Raw genomic sequence first — 22,504 nt, 5'->3', positions numbered from 1 at the left:
TGCATTGCTAGACAATATCAAAACTTGGGCTACAGATGTCCACTAGTCCACTACAGTATAAATAGCCAAGCAGGTGACCCAAATGAAACATAACAATATGGTTATTCAGCGTGACTTCTTTCAGTTGACAAACTATACGCTGTTAAAGGTAACTGGAATATATTATCAATAAAATACCTTGTGTTTCTGTAAGGCAGTTGATACAAGGTAGTTTAAGTAACTGAGAACATGGTTTTTAGGGTCCTCATCTCTGGAATCCAGAGTTATCTGAGCTGTTTTCATGGGGAGGCTTAATACTGCGTATTGGTGATTCAGAGGATGACGAACAGAGTGTGATACTGCCCTCAGTGATAGGTTATAGGGGGTGAAGCCAGATAATTTTGAACCTCATCCTTTCCAAGCTTATGCACCCAGCTCCGTGCTGCGGGGAAGAGGCTCTGCTCACTGAGGATGCTGAGCCCAGAATAATTTTCTGAGCGCTGTATTAACTTGTTTGGGGAATTCACTGAAGTTAGTTTCTGTTCATTACAAGAAAATAAGAAAAAAATGGTGGTGGTGCACAGGGTTTTACATACGTGTGTTCTTTTCAAAGGTGGGATATTAAGGCACGGTATTCATTGAATCCAGGGGTTTATACCCCTATCACCCCTGTTTCTGTTGTCTGGCAGAAGCAGGGGACATTCTCCATCCCTGGACTTCCCGTTACGCTTCTGCCCAGTCAGGAATGTAAATATTCCTGGGACTGGAGTGTTCAAGGCTTGCGTGTATCTGAACTGTGCTCCTCACGTGAGGTGCTACTCATACCTTACTTGATTTGTGGAAAACAAACCGTACTAAATGCTTTATATTCATGTATTAAGAAATTGCTGTACATCTGCTTTTGAACATTTTAAATAAGAGCATAATACTTTGCCCTCGTAACTCCTGTACACCCCCAAAAAACCTTCCTCTATGTTTCAGTGAAAGCATGTGCTCCAGCAAATATGTGGCCGAGCTGCCATTAACATTGTTTTATTTGGAAATATTTAGCTGGAAGTTCCATTTGAGAGGTTTTGCTCTTTGTAGAAATAGTAGTACTTAGTTCTGAAGGAAATGGTTGCATTTGTGTTGTCTGTCTCTTTTTTGTAGGTTTGAAGAAAAAGCTCAGACTGACCCTCTTAGTGCACTGAAATACCTGCAGAACGATTTGTATGTAACTGTGGATCACTCGGACCCCGAGGAAACAAAAGAGGTAGTGATAAACAGTCTTTGTCTTATAAAGAAATGTAACTGTGTTCTCATGCGGAAGCTTTACGCCTCTTAAACCTTATTTTTATTCAGTCTGAAAAAGCTCTACAGATGCATGACACACTGCTGTATCATACATTTCTCCGCACTAAAGATCATTCTGCTTTAGAAACAGTCATTTTACAACTGCAGTTCCAGATAAAATCGCTTTTGTACTTGTAACAGTGAAGACCAGGCCTTTGTTTTGTTTTAATTCCAACGTACTGGTGTGTATTTTGGGAGCTTTAATTGAAATGTAAACTCTCTGAAATGTCACGAGTCTGTAGTTGGTTGTGTGGTAGAAAGTGAAGAGAAACTCTTATTCACGCTGCTTTTTGGCGTGTCAGTATTAAACCGCTCTCGGGGAGGGAAAGAGGTTTTTCGCTAGATGATAAGTATTTCTGGAAGTAGATTGTATATATGCATCGCTCGCTAACCTTAAACTCTTATTTCCACTGCCTTTTGAATATCATCCAGTTAGGCATGTTCTTCTATTTGTTCCAGGAATTTGTTCCCATTTCCTGTTTTGATTCCAGTGCCGCAGTACGTGTCACTTCACAGAAAGGACTAAAGAAATAGTGAAAAGTGTCAGAGAAGGTGGTGGATTTCGACTCTGCCGTTAATTTCCCTATGGAACTTGGGGCAGCCAGCTGGATGTACAAGCGTTCAGCTCCTGACGGGTAGATGAGGAAGAGGAGACCATGTTTCTCACTCTCTTCTTGCGTTAATGGCTTTGGAAGTGATTTGACAGCTCCTTTTATAAAACTGCAGAGGGAGAATGGGTGCTGTTATTCCATGCTGAGTGTCTGGATTAAATCACTTAATCTGTTGGTTCTTAACTCATTACTTCATCTAAAGGCAAGCTCATTATACAGGCACTAAAAGCTTTATGTGAGGGAATATCCTTCTTGCATATGCACAGTATAGAATTGTAGGGTTAGCAAAATTAAGAAAAAATATTTACTAATATCAGGTTCTTGGAGCTGTCAATATTTGTCATAAATTCTGCATAGCCTTCTTATAAGCATCTGGTCCAGTAAAACATTTAAGTGCTGTGCCTGTAAGTTCTCTATTAGACGGCTTGTCACTGAAATTGCCCCATATAAAGTACTTTCGCATCTTTTCTAGCAGTTTTTAATATAGGAAAGACAAATAACAGATAATCCTGCTTTTCTTCAGCTGGAAAAGGAGATCTCCTGTGCTTCAAGGGGGCTCAGCCCAATTACGCCCCGTCTTACTAGTGTGGGAGCACTTTCCTCCTCCTAACTGAACCTGTAATAACCTGTAGCATAGAACAACTCTCCTGAGGCTCTCTTCCCCCCTCCTCCTTCCCACCCACCGTAAGACTGTTCTCTGATCTCCCTTTTTCTCCACGTCATACCTGTGCGGTGGTAGCCCCATCATGCCTCTGAAGGCCATGTCTCTCTCTGGCAAGTTACTCCTAAAGAGATCTTGCATCTCGTGGCTGGATCTGCCTTTTTATTGAACAGAAGACATTTGTGGTGTGATCAGCAAGCTCTTCTAGTTCTTGCTGCGACCTATCACCAGCAGACCAAAGGGACTGCCGTAAAGGCTGCACGTTGTGCACATCTGGCATAGGAAATCACTTAATATTCCTCACTTGATATTCCCAGTTCAGTGTGTAGCATTTAACTTGTCCACCTTGTAGGAATGAAGAATTTACCTGACTGCATGGACTCTTCTGACTTTTTGGGGAGAAGTAGCAGCTTTACCATACAAGGTAGAAATAGAATAAAACGGTTTTAAAAAACCCAGCCCTTTTCACAGAGCGTACTAATGTTCTGCAGGTTAATGATCTGGTGTATGAGCTGAGGTAGGCTCAGTCCAGCCGAGTGAAAGTATTGCAGGCCTAATGCCGGATTGGAACAAAACTCAGTAGCTCTGTCCGTCGTGCCGGTCCATCGGGTCAACACATACCGTTCAGCAACAATTAAAGCTTTGGTTCCGGTGGTCTCCTAACATCACTGAACAATTTCTGGAAGGTGTTTTTGTTTGTGGGTTGGGTTTGGGGGGATTTTTGAGATTTTTGTGGGGTTTTTTTTGTTTGGTTGGTTTGGTTTTTTTGTTTTCAAATTGTGCTGGTCAAAGAGTTTTAACTTCCAAAGCTTTTTACACTGAAACAGATCTGCCGGCTATATGGCACAGAGCCAGCTACTGCGCTGGTACTGACTGGGTGTATTTCCAGTTGACGTCAATTTACCTTCTGGTTATCACATTGAGTTGGCTTTTTGCTCTGGCATTACATCTTCAAATAGCTCTTGTGCTTTCCAAAGGACTGACGCAGGCTTTTTGGATTCCATATCAAATTTCAGCCGCCGGTTTGACTGTGTATTTCAGCCCCGACACCTACGTATTCTTTTATTTGCAGTTGAGATCATCTTAATTAATATTAAAGGCTATATATCTGATCAGTTTGCTCTCTGTTGGTTACAGCCATTGAACGTTGTAAGGCTTCTTAGTGTGGCAAATCTTAAAGGAACTGGTTTTCCCTGTTGTTTTCCCTCTCTCCAGGGCAACTGTTAAATTTGGGAAGGACCAAGCTGAACAGGTTTATGACCAACTCTGTGCTTAGACTAGTCTATATGGTTTCATGTTTTATGGATTGAGATATGGGTAGTGTTATAATATTACAAGCAGAATTTCACTTAGAGGTGAGGCTTACTTGCTCTATAATAGAATTACTTCGAACTTTGTTAGGCAAGTCTCTTCAGCTGTTTTGAGTTGGATGCCAAAGAAAATAAACAGGCTGTTCTCGAAACTTACATTGTCGTTAGTAACCAATTTTGTTTGAAGTAGCATGAATGATTGACAGCAGGAACATACCTCCAGATTTTCATTCCTTTGTTGTGAATTTTAGGGATGTTAATAGGATTATAGTTTTATTTCCCTTTTTTATTATTCTAAAGTGAAGTAGATGCCTGCAAGTAACAGCTATCGTACGGGTGCTTGTTTTAGTAGCCACAGGCTATGTGCCAGCTCCATCTCTGCTGTTGACCACAAATGCAGATCCAGTTCTCTTTAACCGTGATTCTGCCTGAAACCACTTAACCCTCTTCAGTCAGTTCAGTATTTTCAGATCAGTGAATTATTTTTTTTTACGGTCTGTGGATTAAGAGCTCTGACGCTGTATGTAAAGTAAGGTACACAGATCCCCAGAGCACATGAAAGCTTGTCCGTGTATTCTAGTACATGGAGAGATGAAAGTTGTATAGAAGACTGGCATTTGTGTAAAAATTTCTGGTGACATGGGCGTTACATGGCATATACCCACAGATGGGCATTTGGTGGTAGTTCAGAAGTAGAGGCGGTGTTAACTAGCAGTGTTCCCCAGGGGTCTGTGCTGGGTCCAGTCATAGTCAATATACTCATCAATGACCTGGATGAAGGGACAGAGCGTGCCCTCAGCAAGTGCTGACGATACCAAGCTGGGAGGAGCGGCTGATACACCAGAAGGCTGTGCTGCCATCCAACGGGACCTGGGCAGGCTGGAGAGCTGGGCCCAGGGGAACCTCATGGGATTCAACAAGAGCAAGTGCAAGGTCCTGCCCCTGGGGAGGAACAACCCCATGCACCAGCACAGGCTGGGGGTGACCTGCTGGAGAGCGGCTCTGCTGAGAGGGTCCTGGCAGTGCTGGGGGGCAGCGAGGTGACCCTGAGCCAGCACCGGGCCCCTGGGGCCAAGGGGGCCAGCGGTGTCCTGGGGTGCATGAAAAGGAGTGTGGCCAGCAGGGCGAGGGAGGTTCTCCTCCCCCTCTGCTCTGCCCCAGTGAGGCCACGTCTGCAGGGCTGCGGCCAGTTCTGGGCCCCCCAGTTCAAGAAGGGCAGGGAACTGCTGGAGCAAGGCCAGCGCAGAGCTGCCAAGGGGATCAGGGGCTGGAGCATCTCCCTTGTGAGGAAAGGCTGAGAGACCTGGGCTTGTTCAGCCTGGAGAAGAGAAGGCTGAGGGGGGATCTCATCAGTGCCCATAAATACCTGAAGGGTGGGTGTCAGGGGGGTGGGACGGGCTCTTTTCAGCGGTGCCCAACGCCAGGCCAAGGGGCCATGGGCACAAGCTGGAACACGGGAAGTTCCCCCTGAACATGAGGCCAAACCCCTTTGCTGTGCGGGTGCCAGAGCAGGGGCACAGGCTGCCCAGAGAGGCTGTGGGGTCCCTTCCCTGGAGACATTCACCCCCCGCCTGGACGCGGCCCTGTGCCCCTGCTCTGGGGGTGCCTGCTCCAGCAGGGGGTGGGACGGGGTGAGCTCCAGAGGTCCCTTCCAACCTCCACCATTCTGAGTTTCTGAGGTTTTTAAAGGTAAAAGGGTGGTCAAAATAGAAAATCAAGAAGAATTCCAGGTTTTGTCCTTACATTAAGGAAAAAACAGGTGCTATTAAAGCACAAAAGCATCAGAAGATCAGATACAAGGCTAAAGGAGTTGTTCTTTGAACACTGGAGCAATCATACCCAGAACTTTGCAGCTGCTTAGTGGGCTACAGAAGAGATCAAGATGACACAAAAAATGACCAGTGCTGCCCAAGTAAAGGAGAGTAAGGTGATTTTATACATTGAGATTGGGACTCAACTACTGGTGAAGCTCAATCCCATGATTGCTGTAAAAGAGATACAAAATGCAAGTAAAACTTGCAGTATGTTTTTCCTGGAGCGTGATAGGAGAAAGAGCAAGGACCTGGAGGCCAATTTGCGGTCTGACTAGCTTGTAGACTGATACTGGAGGTCCCTGTTCAACGCTGCTTCATACTTTCCATTCTTAAGACCTTGTCTTTAATAAATTTGCCAGATAAAGCCAGCGGGGCCCAAAAGTATTGTTTGAGTCTGCATTAGACTGATGTTTCTGGGAAAATTGAAGCCCAAATGGGAAAAATAGTTCTAGGAAGGAGCTAAGAAAAGCATGCTTCTCTTCTTCATGTCCTGCTGTGATTCTTTGTAAAGCCTCAGAGTCTGACTGCTGCAGGAGCAGGGGCTTTAGAGCCAAGGAGCCTTTAGAAAAACAGTGTTCAGCCTTCCTAACTTCAGCTAGCGACGGCTCCGTCCTCAAAGAATTTGAGCCTCTCATTGCTTCTTTGAGCCTACGCTACGAGGCACCATCCCAAAAGAACCGGTCAAAGCTGAGAAACTGTTTTACGCTGTGCTCAGAGCACTTGCTGTACAGCTATTACGGAGGAGGGATCATGTCTGATTCATACAACCTGCCGGGTACCCCAAACAGGAGTTACTCATTCACCCTCGGCGCTAACCGTTGCGTTTGTGCAAATGGCAGAGGCGTGTGGGAAATACACCAAAACTCGCAAGGGTTGCCACACAGCAGAATTGCTTTTTTGCTTGAAGTAGAAACCCAGATAAAATACACGCAGCTGATAAAAGAACAATTCTTTTGGAAACACGAAGGCCATAAGTTGGAAAATGCCAGAATTAGTATTACCCGTGTAGTCTTCATTTGGCCTCTCTCTGAATGCAGTTGATTATGTTAGTTAACCTTATATTAGTTAGCCAGATATATGCAACTAATGCCAGATCTATATAATTAATGCACCAGATGTATAACTAATATAGCCTTATATTAGTTAACCAGATATATTTATCTCTAAGGATCCCCTGCTGCAGTTCAGAGGGTGGATTGGGTCTCCAAGTGAGAAGTTAATTGTATAATGAAGGGAACTGTTGTCTTTTGAATGGAGGCTTAATTTGGAGTGGATGAAGCCAGTGAGCCAGAGGGATTGTCAGAAGAAAATGGGTGGTGTCGTGATTAAAGCAGCTGGGTGCTTCTGCTGGCTAATTGAATTCTGGTCCTGCCTCTGTAACAGAGTTGCTATGTGATGTTAAGCAAATTGTTTTTCCTAGATGGTCATTAATTGGGTCTTTCATTCTGGTGCCTGATGGGAGAGATCTGAGGTGTGATTTGCTTGAGGGCTTTGCTCTTCTGGCTGCAAGTGAATTTGGAGGAAGCTGCACGATACTAAGTCTCGTGAAAAATCAGATTCTGGTACTTTCAAACAGGGGACCCAAAATTAATCTGAATTTGAAGTGCCATGTGTTATGATAACAAGAAATATGATAGAAAAACTGATGAAGAAAATTAATTCCTCCTTTAGAGCAAAGCTTGAACTTCATGAAGAAAATACCACATCAGATATATGCTGTGAATGGTGCGTAGGAGACCTGGTCTTCACTAAGCAGTAACCATCCTATGTGTTGGGGGAAAAAAGTAGGGGTCCTTTGGGAGGACATCACACCCTTGGCTGGCATTGTAATGCGAATGCAGAGCGAACCAGCATAGGCTCAGTGCTGTCCCTAACTGATGTGCTTGACTTTTCTGTCAGAAAGTGCTTTTTAGATGTGAGATGATACGTAAAATATAACTTCAAAACAAACAACAAACCTCAAGGTTAACTGAAGTGCAGTGTCATCAGTGAAGGAGGAGACAAGATACGCCTTCCCCACAAAGCTGGAAAGAAACTTGTGGCTGTGAAAATCCATCACACGTAGTGCAGATGAGGCTGGAGTACTTGGCAGAGGGCCTTTTCAGTGCATTTTTGGTCCGAGTTCAGCAAATTCCTAGCTGGATCCTGCTTACATGGTCTCTTAGTTGAGCATCCTGAGACCCAGCCTCAAGCACAGCTCGCCTTTTTGTTTACAGCAGGATGGCTGCCGGCGTTGCTGGGGGAGTCAAAGGAACCCCTCGAAGTATGTGGCATCTGCTTTCTCCCGGCATAGCCGGCTTCGTGTGCTACCAGGCAGCTGGCAGCCGGCCCGTAAGGCAGTTGTGTGTGAGGGAAAGATGGCCAGGACATGGCGTTCACTATCAGAAGCAGCACAGATTTAGCCACCAGTTTTGCTGGGACTTTTGGAGTTGTTTATGCTGGGCATCTGTTTAAGTTGCTGATTCGGAGCCAAACAACTCTTACAAGTTACGCTAGTGGTGAAATACATGTGTAGGGATGCAATCCCTTTAGATTTCATATAACCAGACCTCTCACTCAAGAGGGTACTTAATCAACCTCTTCCCCCTGTTCTGCAGTCTGTCAATCCTGTATCTTTCTAACCTGTTCTTGAGTACCTCCAGCGCTAGCTTCCCGTGACAGCCTCCACCAAAGATGCAAACTTATTCCGGTGCACTAAGGTCCTTATTTTATCCATTTTTTTTTTTCCTCGATGTCATGTTGAAATTGATCTTGCTGAAGTACTTTGATTTACCCTGGTGTAGCAGCCTTTACATTTGTGACTTCTTGCAGTTTCAACCTTGGGTGCTCTTCTGTGGAGGCTCTGCACCCCTGACTCCTTTGAACTTTCTTTACAGAGCTTGCTTTTCAGACCACTTGGTATTTTTTTTTCCCCTAGTGCTTTCCTAACATGTTGCTAATTGATACAGGGTACCCAAAAGTGGTTGCCTTATTGTAGATGAGGCTTATGAGCCTTGATAACAGCGGGAGTACTTGATTTATTTGAAGATCCTCCTCCTTTTCATGCATTTTCTATGTATTTGTCATCTTTGCAATAGGATGATACTGATCTGTTATAACCTCTAAATGTGTTTTCACAAAGCCTGTGTACCCTGACCTGTTTTGTATAGCTATTTTTTCCTGTTTATGTTGATTTGCACTTGGCCCTAGTGAATTGCACCTTGATCCATCGTTATAAGCTGGATGAAATGGCAAAAAGCAGTCTGAAGCCTGTCTGCTAGCGTGCTGGCAGTCTGTCCGAGCAGGGCGTGATAAGGACTGTGGACTCAGTGAACGTGTCCTGTTCTGTCAGGCAGGTTATCACTGAAAACCCAGAATGATGCCGACCCTGGGGCACAGATGAATCATTTCTGATTCATCGCTCCATTTTGATGTCGAACTATTGATGGCTACCCACGCTAAAGTTATTTGACCTCTTTGGCACTCCCTGTTAGCTTAATCTAGGTGATGCCTGATAATTTGCCTTAAATATCACATAAAAGTATCAGAAGTCCTATGAAAGTCAAAATGGACAATGCTATCGCCGATTCCCATCCATAGGGCCTGCTGCCCTGTTGTGGAAGGAATCAGATTGATGTGATACAACTTGTTGCCGAATACGCATTGGCTGCTACTCGTTACCTTCGCCACTACTAGATGCCTGCAAATTGTCTGTGTTCCCATTTTTTTCTTGAAATTGAAATTAAAACGATGGATATTAATTCCTGGCTGTTCTTCCCACTCCTTCCCTTGTACATATTTGCTTCTCTTCTATTCCCCCCTTCTCCCCTTCGAGCTGTGTGCTGTGAAGACACACAGACAGGAGACAGAGGATTACAAGCCTTTGAGGGATTGAGTAGTTCTTTAAGGAAACATGACAAAGCATTAAGCTTTGCTGCAACGTGGGTAACTGAAAACAGCAGCCGCAGCAGCCGGGAGCAGAGGAAGATACTGTGTTCACTGTCTATCAGTAAGACACTGAGAGAGGATAAAACTGTGAATGTGTTACTTAAAACGTTTTTACTCAAGATTCTGATGTTCCCAAGCAAAGAAGTTTTGGTTGTGTTTTTTTTTTTTTGTAGTTAAAAGACATTGCTTTAAACTTGTGATATGAGCTTCTCTGGCAGTTCACAAGCGTTGTTGCCATTTAAAGCTTTCTCTGTGTTCGAGAAGTTGACGCTGCACTGTAGCAGTTACCCTGTTTTCGTGCCATCTAATCCTTGCTTGCAGAGGCTGTACCACGTTCATCCCTGGGAATGTTGTGTGGCAGAGGCTCTACTTTACTTCTGCACTGCGATACCGGCCAGAGAGGCAAAAACCGTATATACAAAATAAGGTTTTAGGGCTCCCAGTCACATACCTTTCATTGCATTAACGTTGCTCTAATTCTAGGAAAAACTGTCCAGCTTGCTCTGCCAAGGTGACAAATCGCATTGCTCGTATGAACGTGTCTGCTGCTGCTATACATGTGTACGGCAGAGGAGTTCTAAGGATTGCACGAAGAAAACCCAGCTGCTCTGAAGCCACTTGGACTTCTTTGAATCTGTTGGTTTTTTTTCCTGTGCAGTTAATAATTATTTCTTTTTTTCTTTCTTTGTCTCTCCACCTCCATTTCTGCAGTTTCAGCTTCTTGCCTCAGCATTATTTAAGTCGGGCTCGGATTTCACCACTCTTGGTGAGTATTGTGTATCAGAAGAATTATACTAAGTACGTTCCCTCTGATAAAGATCATTATGTTAGTTTTTACCCTTTTTTAAAATATAAAATGTTATATTTCATATGACTATTGTAGGCCCTTTTCTCTTCGAATATGCAAAGTGCCTCTACGTAGATGTTTGAGAGATTATTTATAATGACCAGTGTCCAATGCCTCGAGTCTGTATTTAAAACATCTGTCACCAGTGGTTTTAAACCCATGCCTCCCAGGATCATTTTCTGTCTCTTATTACATCTGATGCTTCGCTGTTACCCAAATAAACAGAAGCTTTGGTCAGAAATAGAGCATCTCCTGTCATGTCACTTTGGAATCTCACAGCATGGCTACGGCTCTGTTTGCTGTGATAACTGCAATTCCTGGAGTAGTTTGGTTCACTCTGTTCTTTGCAAAACTAGTTCTTTGGGCAGAATGTCAGGAGCGAAGAAAACAGTGGCATGTAGGGCTGGAAACAGGAGGTCTGAGCCAAAGCCATAATTTGTTCACTTTTCTGTCCAGTTAACTCTTTTAAACATTTGAGAGATTAATCCTGGGCAAGCTATAGGAAGGCTATAGGCATAACTTACATTCTTGTAATGAGGTGTTTCTGAGCTCTCGCTAGGAATATGGATTACTTCAGTGTTTGATGAACGCGTAATTCCCCATCTAAGGAACTGAGGGGAAGGAAAAAGCCCCCTGCACTGGCTGCCCTGCCGGATGAAGCAGCTCTGCTGAGCTTGTGTGGCTTGGAAGACGTTATCTAGCTGACGCTCTAAGTTGAAGTTTTTAAAGGAAGAAACCCCAAGTTTCAGGAAGTTGTTTTTTTCTTCCCTAGGTTTAAGTGTTCTAAAAGATGAATTAGTTCTTGACACAATACTTTATTCAGAGGTTGGCTTTACAGATAGGAGGATACATACATCAAGTGGTGCTTCTAAAAGAAAACAAATAAAACAAGCCCTCCTTGATTTGATTAACTTGGTTGACTTTGATTAACTGAAGAGTGAATTCACTGAATTAAAAAGCATTCCTTTGAGATACCAGTGATTGAAGTAATGCAAAGCAGAGGAAATTGTTGTATGCCCGCTCTATTGTTCTTGCTGTTGATGGTTTAAGTATGGGGATTTGGATAAACAATGGTTCTGCTGCAGACTAAGCCCTCCCCTGTTGGGAGGTGGCACTTCACAAAACTAGTTTGCAAAGCACCCTTGTGCCAAGATGCAGCATGGGTCCTCCGTAGAGTCCAGAGATTAAATAGCAACTCTGACTTGGGACTCCTACCATCAGCAGAGCTTGTCTCGGAGAAAACCTGCAAGCAATACAAGCACCCGTTCTGGTTAAGACGGTAGTGAAGATAATGAGGAAAGCCTGAGGACAGAAGCAATGAGGCACCAAATAAAAATAGCTACACAGATTTTGTTTTCTGGGACATCAGAACAGTCCCCGGAGGACTCTTGCTTCCCCCACTTCTTCAGGACTGTCAATGAGCTTGACAGCCGTTTGCTTACTACTTTTTATGGCATTTTGATTGCAGTGTTGGCTTGGGGTGGCGTGATCTCTGTGTGCATGTGCAAATAGCAGCGGGACAGAGCACTGGCAGCCTTGTTAGTTGAGGCAGAAGTAGCAAATAGTTAACATCAGTCCAGAATGGACAGCTGGCACGCTGCGTGGCTGAACCGAGCATTTAAAGGAGTGAGCACTGATTGCTTTCCCCTTTTCTTCCTCCCCCAGGTTTTTCGGATGTTGACCACACGTATGCGCAGAGAACTCAGCTGTTTGATACACTAGTCAACTTCTTTCCAGACAACATGACCCCGCCTAAAGGCAACCTGGTAGACCTCATCACGCTGTAACGGAGCAATCACTGGACATGTGGAAGAGGGGAAAAGCATCCATTTTCAGTATTCTAATTTTTTTACTGCATTGATTGACTGCTGGGATGAAGTAATATAGTAACCCCTAGGTGTTTGAAAGGGGTTTTATACTTGTATGGTGAATCCCTGAAGCTTTTCCCTTGGAGTAGGTTAATAAAATGTAACTGATGTACTTCTGACTAAATATATATATTTTTTCTGACTTTGGATTTTGAGTTAGCGAATGTAAGATGCAAAGGTGGGGGGAAAGGAAAAAAAAAATAAAACCCAATCATGCAGTGATTGTTTTTGCCTGTAGGGGAGAATTGAGATTTGTGGGTTGTCTGAAATTAAAGACGATGGGTTTTATTTTGGGTTTCGTGAGAAGTGGGGGGAGGTTGTTCTTTGCTCCTTTGTAGCTAGTCATGATATATTGCTTTATCCTACAATTCCATCCTCAGCAGCTGAATAACTTGGCGGCAGGACACTGGCACGCGTTGAGGTAATAGTAATGTATGTGTCTTGAGTCCTGTAATCGCAGTGTGTCATGTGAAGGGGAGCACGTGTTACAAATTCTCTGTCTCCTCGTCCCAGAACTGGGCTGACAGTAGTGTCTGATTGCATCTGATGTCTGATCTAAACCTAAATACCTAAATGCCTATCTGGAGTTCTCTGGAGCCTTCCCCTTAGACCTGACAGGCAAGTGGGAACCTCAGAGAAACCACTGGAAAACAGGAGTGCAGCCGTCGTCTGCACCCGCCCCTTTTCAGGGTTTGTTCTGTTTCGCTGCCGTGCTCTTCCGATGGGAAACCATGCAGGTCCTTGCAGAGCCCAGCAGAAACTGGGTCTTCCACCACACGCACACCCAACCTCTGCAACCTGACTCCTGGTTGGGTGTAGGATTTCTGAAGCAGATTGTCTTCGTTTACATGCACCTATGCTTCTGTGTGTGTTTGCCAATGTGTAAATGTAAAGAGGATTGCTCCGAACAGCTTGTCTCCTGCGTATGTAGTGCAGCTCATTCACTTTTAAATGTATTTCAGCCCTAGATCTGAATGTGAGGGAGGCCTTTCTAGCATAAATCTCTCTGAAAGCAAGCTGATGTATATGTATAGAAAACACATGCTTCCTCGCTGAAAGCCTTCTTTATAACAAGGTAAGGCTTGGTGCTGCACTATGGAGTGGAATGAAGGGTACGCATACCCAGCGTTAGAAACTTTCCGCGTTCGGTGTCAGTGAGCGTTCAGTACAAACTGGCAGATGTAAATACTTATATGAGACTGCAAAGCTTTATGTCCAGAAATGTTCATCCCAGTAGGGTATCATTGCTGCACCCACTGTGGCTACACGACTCCTGTGGAACTTGGTGGAAGTCTTGTGTGTGCAAAGATGATCTGAACTCTTGAAATAAAGAGTTAGTGAAGTGTCTTTTTCAGAGCTCGAGTGTCTGCTTGCTTTGATTGCATTGTATTGCTTCTTTATCCTGTTCTTTGTGTGACTTTTGTAGTCCTGGTACGTTAGAAATAAATTTAAAAACGCAAAGCAGTGTTTAATCACTTAGAAAGGAACGATACATTGGAGGCTGGGCTTTGCTTTGTCTTCAGGGAGGATTATACAAATACAGTGTTTTTAACCTGTAACTTGAGACTGTTTAGACATTGTATACTTCAGTGGATGGCAAATCAGATGTCCGTGGAAGACTCCACTCAGTACAGAGTGCAGTAAATGAAATCTGATTAAATTGTTTCTTTGAAACATTACTTTTTTTTTCCAGTGACCTAGAAAGTTTTACGTCACTGCGAGGCTTTACGATGCGCTGCCTTTGCTGACGCTTTGTTAACTAGTTGAAGTAGAGCTTATATGGTACAAATGTAGGTACCGACGGTGCTATACCAGGGGAATATTCCACCCGAGGCGTTGTTTCCATTGAGATTGAATTGAGCACTTTTAATGCAACCAGCCAAAATGTTGCAGCCCTCTAGTACATAAAATCCTAGCGCTGTTGTGCTCCCTTATCACTTGATCTCATTGCCTGTGTGTTCTCCAACTTCAGTCAGACCATTAGCTGCTTTTTGTGACAGTTTTCTAATCAACCAAGCTCTTTGTAGACTTTTTATGCATACACCTTCGGTGACTACGTGTGAGGCCCAACCCAAAAGGTACAACCTGACTGAGGAGCCCCCCGCGAGTCCTCAGTGGAAGTTTAGGAATGCGAAAGTGTCGTGGATGGGGGTTGCTGGTGAGCAGTGCATCGTGTCAGGCTCGGTTTGTGTTACAGAAATTCGATCAAAACTCGTTGTCCTCTGCGTCGGGGGGTGCATGCAAAGCCCGACAGCCTGGCTCAGTTTTTGTAGCGTAGCGTAAATGAATGATCTGTCTGAGCGAGGTGAACGTTGCTTCTGCAGGACTGACGATCCCAGCTAACGAGAGCGCTTCAGGATGGTCAAATATTGACCTACCTTTATCCTGAGCAGATCGATTTCAGCTCGCACAAGTACAGTTTATGGATTACAGCTGGTGATTAACCAGCAGAGAAACTATTTGCTCAGCCTCGGAGTATTTCTTGAGCAGCAGAGGCACCCTGTGGCCAGAGAGGTTAATCCAAAGTGAAGGTTTCTTGTGGCTTTGCCAAGGGTCTTACCTGGTTTTCTGTCCTTTAAGCTAGGAGTCGAAATGATTTCTTCGCATTGGTGTATGCTACACTCCCTGATTTAAAAACCAGTTAAAGATTCTGAGCAGTAAAGTATACATTTCCTCTCAAAACAAGCCAGTTATTGACAAGCAGTTACAAGGAGAGTTTGAATTTAATTACATGCGGATCTTTAAAGATACTGGTGATATGCCAGGAAAGCATTAGCTGTGAGCATTACAGAAACAGTGAGGTACAAACAGAAAAGGGACCCACTTGGTCTGAAAACAGCCACCTGAAAACGTTTCACAGCACAGTGCGTGCGATGTTATAAATATACAAGCTGTACGTGAGAAGTCTTCGAGCCTCAGCCGTACTGCTTGCAGGCTGTAGCAGAGGTGGCCTTTCAGCTTAGGCAAGACAAACATGCTATATTTGCTTTTACCTTATATTATAAGGTGACTTTGTGTATGGATTTAACACCACACAATCTTTGCACTACGGTAGTTTATCTCTAAATTATGTGTTAACTTGTAAATAAGGTATTGCAAAAGAAAGCAACGTCAGAGGGACTCGTTTATGACGACTGGGGTCTTTAAAGCCAAAGTTACGAGGTTCTAGTATGTTTTTCTTAAAGCTGTAGGAAGTCAGAGTGGACTGAACTTGATACAAACATCAAGATTTCAGTCCTGATTTAGCTTTTCTTTAAAAATCCTTCTGAGATCCATGGGTTTGGTTCTTCACTGGCACTGGCCTTCAGCATAGTTGCCCTAACAATATTATTCAGTGGATCATTTCTTTGGAAGGCATGCAATTATTCTTTATGTAAAGTTGTTCCTATCAAGTGACACATTTTCCTAGAGAAATAACACTCTTGGGAATTGATTTTTTTTTTTTGGTCAGTTGGATGAGGCAGAATTAAGTGAGTTTCTTAATGTTTGTCTTGCACAACCCCTCATAGTAATCATGAGGCAGAAGTCCTTGAGGGTTCTTCCGAAATGACTTCTCCAAGCAAGCACTGCTATTGCAGTGTGACCTAACGCATTTCCATGAGGCTGGTGGCGGAGGGACCTACTTAGATGATGTTGTTACAAATGAGGAGACTATAGCCACCTCCTTCCCTTTTTTTTTTGTTTCTTGAGGGTCCTATTAATTAATATTTCTCCTGAGGTGACCCGAAAGGCAATGTGAAGTAGTTATTGAAATTAGTTGTAGCTTTTCTCTTCTGGCTCTTTGAAAGATAACGTTTGTGACATATTTATCCTTAAACATCTCTTCCGTTTGCTGAGTGCAATGAGGAAGGAGAACTTCGTGTTGGAAGAGTTGAGTTTGCTCCTTTTCTGGACAGCATCCCACGTGTGGTGTTCAGGTAGCGATACCCAGTCGTGTAAATGAGTGTCTGGGGTTGGGTTCTGTTTGCCCGGGATGGCTCTGTGCGCGTACCTGGTACACATGAGCTCAGGGGTCAAGCTGGAGGTTCCTACCAGAAGACCGATTAGCAAAATTGTGCTCTTGTTTTGGAAAAAGTCAATCTGTGAAGACCCAATGGGAAAGGCTTTTCTAAGGTATTTGCCTTGTGCAGTGGTAACTAGAGCGAAATCCGGAAACTTCCCCAAAGAACGTACTAAAGCTTGCCCGTATGAAGGTTGTACTTGAGTGAGGATGCAGTGAGAGGCCTGAATTAGGTGGCTGACACTTTTGATCATCAGTTATAATAGCCTAGCCTGAAAATGTAATGACTGAGGAGTCAGTGAGCAAAGGATTGGACTGCTAATTTGGAGGAGAGCGGCCTCTTTGCAGAAGCACTGGGGCTAGCGGCAAGGGATCGCGATAGCTTTTCCTATGTTTAATCAGCAGCCACAAGTGTCAGGGTCTCCATTAGCTGTTTCTTCTTCTAGAAGAGACTCCTTACAAAGCACAGTAATGACTCTGGAAGAGTGTTTTCCGTTGGGCTTTGTGAAACAGCTGTTTTCTAAATCATTTTCCTGATGCGTGCAAATTTGTAGAAGGGAATTTTCTTTGTCGCAGGATTGTACGCCGCTCTTGCCCTGCTGTGCAAGCTTGCACTTGAGTGCTGCGGGCAACGAGTGGTAAATTCAGAGCAGTGTTCTGAGAAACACTTGAAACTTGTTTTCTGCTCTTACTGTAAGAAAGATTAGCATTAATCCCGCTTGCTTCAGATGCAGGAGGGTGGCAGGTACCTGTAACACTAATACTATTAATACTCTTGCTGCCTCCTGTGTTTCAGAATTGAGAAGGAAATGCTTTCTTAGAGCTTATCGAATGAAACTTCTCGTATGAATTAATGCTGTGCAGCCCTAAACCTGAATGCTGCTACATCTCTGTACATGCAGTAATCCTGTTGATGTAGTGCTGTGCTGCCTCTGGGGAAAATGGCACAAATTACTACGTTTCCATTTGGTACCTTTGTTTTTAGACGTGGAAAAATGTCTTGTAAAACCTTGAGTCCCAGTGTACGGTTTGAATTTTAGCTTATTAGTTGTGGTTGGCTTGGAGTTGAGGAATGTTTGGCTATTGTCAAGTGAAGTCCTGACAGTAAAAGCAATTCCTGTATGTCTCTGGAAGTGCTTGTGTTGTTTTATAGCTGTAGTTATTTCAGGAACAGAGGTGGGCCCAGTTAGAACAGCAATAACTTTTTTTTGTGTGTGATTAGGGGAAAAATTGTGGAAACCCTGAATGAGTTTGGCTGATTTCAATAAGCACAGGTGATAATCTGGAGATGGGTCTTATTTTGTGAGAGTTTGCGATCAACTATGACTTGTTCTTGGTATAGACTGATAGTTGTATGTAAGCTGTAAATATTGTTGAAATGTGAATGTACTGTCAGAGGCTTGTTAGTGTATCTAAATGCCTGTGGGTACGGTGGAGCTGATCATATCGGGTCATGGAAAAGGTTATGCTGGAAATTATTCAAGTTGTGGTAATGACTTATAGGCAAAATCCCTGTTTTACTGAAAGTCTCTATTATAATGAAAAGCTGGAGTGGAAAAACTAGGTTTACTGTACTGGAACCATTATAATAATACATGGCTCAGTACTTGGTTAAATTGACTCCAGATGCTTTTTATCTGTAGGCAGTGGATCCAAACGCGGTTTCAGAGTGGAAGCCAGTTAATGACCTGCTTATTGCTGTTTGAGAGCGCACGAGAAAACGCCGTGGTTGATGCCAGCAGGTATAATTTTGGCATTCCTGGCAGAGGTCAAAGAACTGGATGGAGTTTTGGATTATCTGCGTATGCTTTGGGATACATAAACCTCTGAAGTAGGTAGTGGTTGCAGGGGTTGTATATAACGCCAGCTTGTGCAGTTTAAGTGTAGGGGTCTGCAAGCAGCATCTTCCCCAGGCACAGATCCAAAACGGAACATATCGCTGCTGTTCCCTTTGCTTTCATATATTTGAACTCGATTTGTTAGTGTTGAACTCCAGATACTTGCTGTGACCCAAATTCAGCGCTCTGCTTCTGAATATCTACAGCCTCAGACTTGCGTGAGCTGCTGTCAGCGTATCACTTCAGTATCCTGAAATCTTAATTTATACTCAGTGCAGACAAAGGTACATGTTGTCTTGCTTCCAGCTGTTTGCTAGAAGTCAGCACAGCTTTTACTGCCGACCTGGAGACTGTAAGTATTTAAGTGGTGTCAGAAATCAGCTGACTGTGTTCAACTCTAGCGTGGCATCACAGTTCATTCCTGGGAAAAGTGGGGTGAGTGAATAGCTCAAAACTGGCTCTGCCAGGTTAGATTTTTGGGTTTGCTACTAATGAGAATTGAAAATCTGTCACTAGCATATGTGGTGTCCAGCATGATGGCCAAATCATGGTCCTTTGGGTATTCCCCGTTTGTTCTAACCTTTTCTTTCCCTGTGTCACTGTTCACTGCTACTAAAATGCTGTAATGGTTAGCACTCGGGACTCTGAATCCAGTGATGCGAGTTAAGGTTGACAGAGCAGGGGCACAGGCTGCCCGGAGAGGCTGTGGGGTCCCTTCCCTGGAGACATTCACCCCCCGCCTGGACGCGGCCCTGTGCCCCTGCTCTGGGGGTGCCTGCTCCAGCAGGGGTGGGACGGGGTGAGCTCCAGGGGTCCCTGCCAGCCCCCACCAGTCTGGGACTCTGTGATTCTGCTGTGCCTTCAGTCTTCCCCACGCGTAATGGAGAACCTGCTGAAGAATTAAAGGTTAGAGCTGTGTGGTGGTTATGAGGCATCAGTTTCTCCATGTCACGTCACCATACTCCAGCGGCTTCCTTTGCAAAACTCCTTACTGCTGCCTCTGAAACAGCCAGGGAGGACCCTTGTGATTTACGTCGTTGTCCCCGAGGACTGTTCCTCCCCCGGGGTAAGGCCGGGGAAGCGTGGGAGCTGGCTTCCCGGCAGCAGCGTGGTGTGCTGTCAGCGTAACGCTGCAGCCTACGCCTCTTGCAGCCCTCCGCGGCCCGGCGGTCGGGGCTGCGCTAAGCCTTCCCTCCTGCCTCGGCAGGGTGCGCTTCGCGTGGCGGCTCTTCGGCGGGAGTCAAAGATGATTGTACCAGTGCTCAAGTTCATTTAAATAATAGTCCTAGGTTTCTGCCACCTGCTTTTGTAATCCCCAAGTCTTTCACCACTGGAGGCAAATAGCTAGCGGTTGGGGTGTTTGGTTTATTTCTGCAGCGTAGCAGGGCAGAAGGAATGGGAAGAGAAACATCTTGGGGACAATATAGCAGTGGCTCACGTGAGGATGCGTTTAAGATGTGGTCTGGCTGTTGTGGGAGGACTTTGTACACTCTCTTAACAAGTAGTTCTGCTATTTAGAGCTGATATTTTCACGTGAGCCGCATTCTCTGGCTCTTTTTCAAATGGAAGCGATGCAATAGCGGGATCTTCTAGTCCTGGAGCTTCACCCCGAGCTTTGGCCCTCTCCACCCCAAAGACACCAGAGAGACTAACACAAATATTTCTTTCTCCCCAGTCCCTCTGCAGCGATTGCAGGGAAGCCGGCTGGGCTTAACGCTGTTCAAACACACTGGAGGTTGTGCAGCACGATCGGTTATTAGCGCAGGTCTGGCAGCCTTAGGAGGTTGATAAAACCTAAAAACGTTCTGAACTTTCTGATAAGAGCTGCCAGGGAGACTAAGGGAGATCAGCTGGTCTTTAATTCATAGGATGGTGGGAAGGCTAGACCACAACAGTAGCTCCAGCGGTTGCAATCTTCTCCGCTTCCCAAGTACCTATGGATAAGTTTTTCTCCCCAATGAGAAAATACACTTTAAATATCCTGACTTTGTAACTAGCTGCCCACGGGACTGAATCAATCGCTTCGTGTTTCACTAAATAGAAAAGTGCTGCAGTGTGTGAACAGGGTCTGCTCATTGAAGAAGTCACTTGGAGGCTGAAAAGTGATTTTTTTTTTTTTTTTTTAAGTCTTGGCAAAAACCTCACCTTCTAAAAGGGGAAAATGGCTCTTATCAACCTGTGCTTTCTCAGCCAGCGATTTCACTGCAAATAGTCCAGTCTGAACGTCGGCTGATCCTCCTGCCCCTGCTTGCCCTGCAGTAAGAGGCGCTATTCAGAAAGTCACAGCCCGGTTTCCTTCCCCAAGCAGTGCAGAGAGCTCCTGTACTGGCGAAGACACTTATCTAACCACAGAGGGGATAACTGTTGTGCCGCTGACTCGTTCTCCCCTCTCGCCTGCCGCGGTAATTGGGAAGGCAGACTAGCAGTGGCTGGATATTTCCTTCACCTCTTCCTCATCGTTCCTGTCCTTCCTCCCTTCTCGCCCTCCCATTGATGTTTTGATGAAAACACTTTTCACTTCACAAACTGCTGTGCTGGGTAGTGGAGAAGAAAACAAGCCCCTAGTTATTAGTAGCTGTTGCTATTTACCAAAGCTATATTTTCTGCTGTGTCTTCCAGCATCCCCTCCTCCGCAGCAGGAAATGAGGGGCTGCTGGGGAGACCAAAAGCAAGAGAAGGGAGCTTAATTATACGAACAGGTGTGTTCACGGGAGTTTTGGAGGCCCTGAACCTTGTAGACCACTTTGCCTAGGGCAGAAAATTAAAGCCTGTTGGCTCATTCTCATTCAGTGGGAGACGATATTCCCACCCCCGTGGGCCAGTGGTCGCGTGCATCTTGTACGTTTAGATGCGGAGATGCACCGTGCCTCGTGTGGGAAGGATCTAGTCTTGGTAAATGTTTTCTCTTTGAACGCTGTGCTTCGAAACTGCTGAAACCACCTTTCTCTTCCAGACGCATTGCTGGCATGGGGTTACACACCGCTAGGCTGGCTGGCGGGACACCACCGCCTGGTTAGGGGTGCTTTTTCAAGCTGTTTCTCTGAGCTGTTGCCTCTACTCTTAGCGTAGCGCTCCACAGTGTGGAGGTTTGTTTGTCTGGACCTTTGATCTTCGTTCTCTCGTCCGCTACACCCTCGTGTGGTCCCCAAGAGCAGGTTATTCCCTGTGTAGTGCTTGGAGTTGTGAGTGTCTACCCCCTGTCCAGAATTTGGCCCTTTTTTTTCCTGTTTTGGCATCCGACCTGAAACATTTGCATCTCTACAGTACTCCCGGTGTCTGTCTGAATTCCCTCTGGTGTCTGTCCTGCAGTTGTTGCCTCGGGCACTGACCACCGGAGAGCTGAACCGAGAGGTGCGAACAGCCCTGGGCTGGCAAGGAGTGTCCGTGGGGTGATGAGCGCTTTGAACCGCACGTGTCTTTTAATAAGTCGAATCTTGACTAGTCCTGTGTTGAGCCCGTGGTGGTTACAGGCATCGTCTGGGCTCCGGTGATTCCTTATCCTGCCCTTTTCTTTACAGATAAATGGATGATCTTTGTTTAGCCCAGAGTGTTAATTTTCTTCCTTGGCATAAACCATCTTTGATAATTTCTGGGTTGATACATAAGCCCCATGCTGTACATAAATGAATGAGCGATACGAGGAATATCTACCAATGTAGTTATGTTGTATGTAATGTACATAAGGAGAGAATGTATTTTGTTCATTTTTTTTTTTTCTTAATAAAAATGTATACGCTAGCGAGGGTGTCTAAGATCCCTTTGTTCTTTCTAAAGTCGCTTGCTTCTGGGAATGGAAAAACGTGAAGGTCTCATAGTGGTGCAGAAAGAGTGAAACTGGGGGTGCGTTACGTCTGGGCCGCAGGCGCTGCTGCTGCTGGGGGGCCCTGCCATGTCCCTTGGCACCGCAGAGCCGCGGGGGACGTGTCCTGGTCCCGGAGATCGGTGGTGGGCTGGGTCGTATCCCCTAAATCCAGCGCGCGCTTAGCAGCAGCAAAGGCTTTTACTGGGGAGGGACACGGAGTTAGAGCGTAGAGCAACGCAAACCACCAACTTCTAAGATTTAAATCAAACCAATTTTTTTTCCCCTTTGCATAAGTGGAAAGTTAACCTGGAACAAAATGTTTTGTTCTATGTCGGGCACTTGAGGGCCGGCGGAGCTGCTGCGCTGCCCATGCTGCTGTTGCCCTTGCGTGACGGCCCTTTCTCTCATCAGGGTGTTTTGGCTCAGGGTGTGAGGTTTGATCCCCTCCTCCACGGCTTGACCTAAGCGTGAGGAGGGTTTGCGGGCTAGGAGTGAGGTAGGATGAAACGCGGCAA

At 45.0% G+C, this 22,504-nt stretch overlaps 1 protein-coding gene across 3 annotated transcripts in view; it reads left to right on the top strand.

The window, feature by feature from the left end:
• Window positions 1–21,925, top strand: part of MKLN1 (muskelin 1) — a 108,998-nt gene extending 87,073 nt beyond the window's left edge. For all 3 annotated transcript variants that reach the window (XM_064442469.1, XM_064442475.1, XM_064442483.1), the window contains 3 exons: window positions 1,129–1,231; window positions 10,346–10,400; window positions 12,147–21,925. In XM_064442469.1, coding sequence (XP_064298539.1) covers window positions 1,129–1,231; window positions 10,346–10,400; window positions 12,147–12,268 — 280 coding nt within the window. In that variant the 3' untranslated portion in view covers window positions 12,269–21,925. The remainder of the gene's footprint in view (window positions 1–1,128; window positions 1,232–10,345; window positions 10,401–12,146) is intronic.
• The last annotated feature ends 579 nt before the right edge of the window (window positions 21,926–22,504 follow it).

This window comes from Phalacrocorax carbo, chromosome 1, assembly GCF_963921805.1.
Source record: "Phalacrocorax carbo chromosome 1, bPhaCar2.1, whole genome shotgun sequence".
Taxonomy (NCBI): Eukaryota; Metazoa; Chordata; class Aves; order Suliformes; family Phalacrocoracidae; genus Phalacrocorax; species Phalacrocorax carbo.
This window is presented reverse-complemented; position numbering and strand designations above follow the sequence as displayed.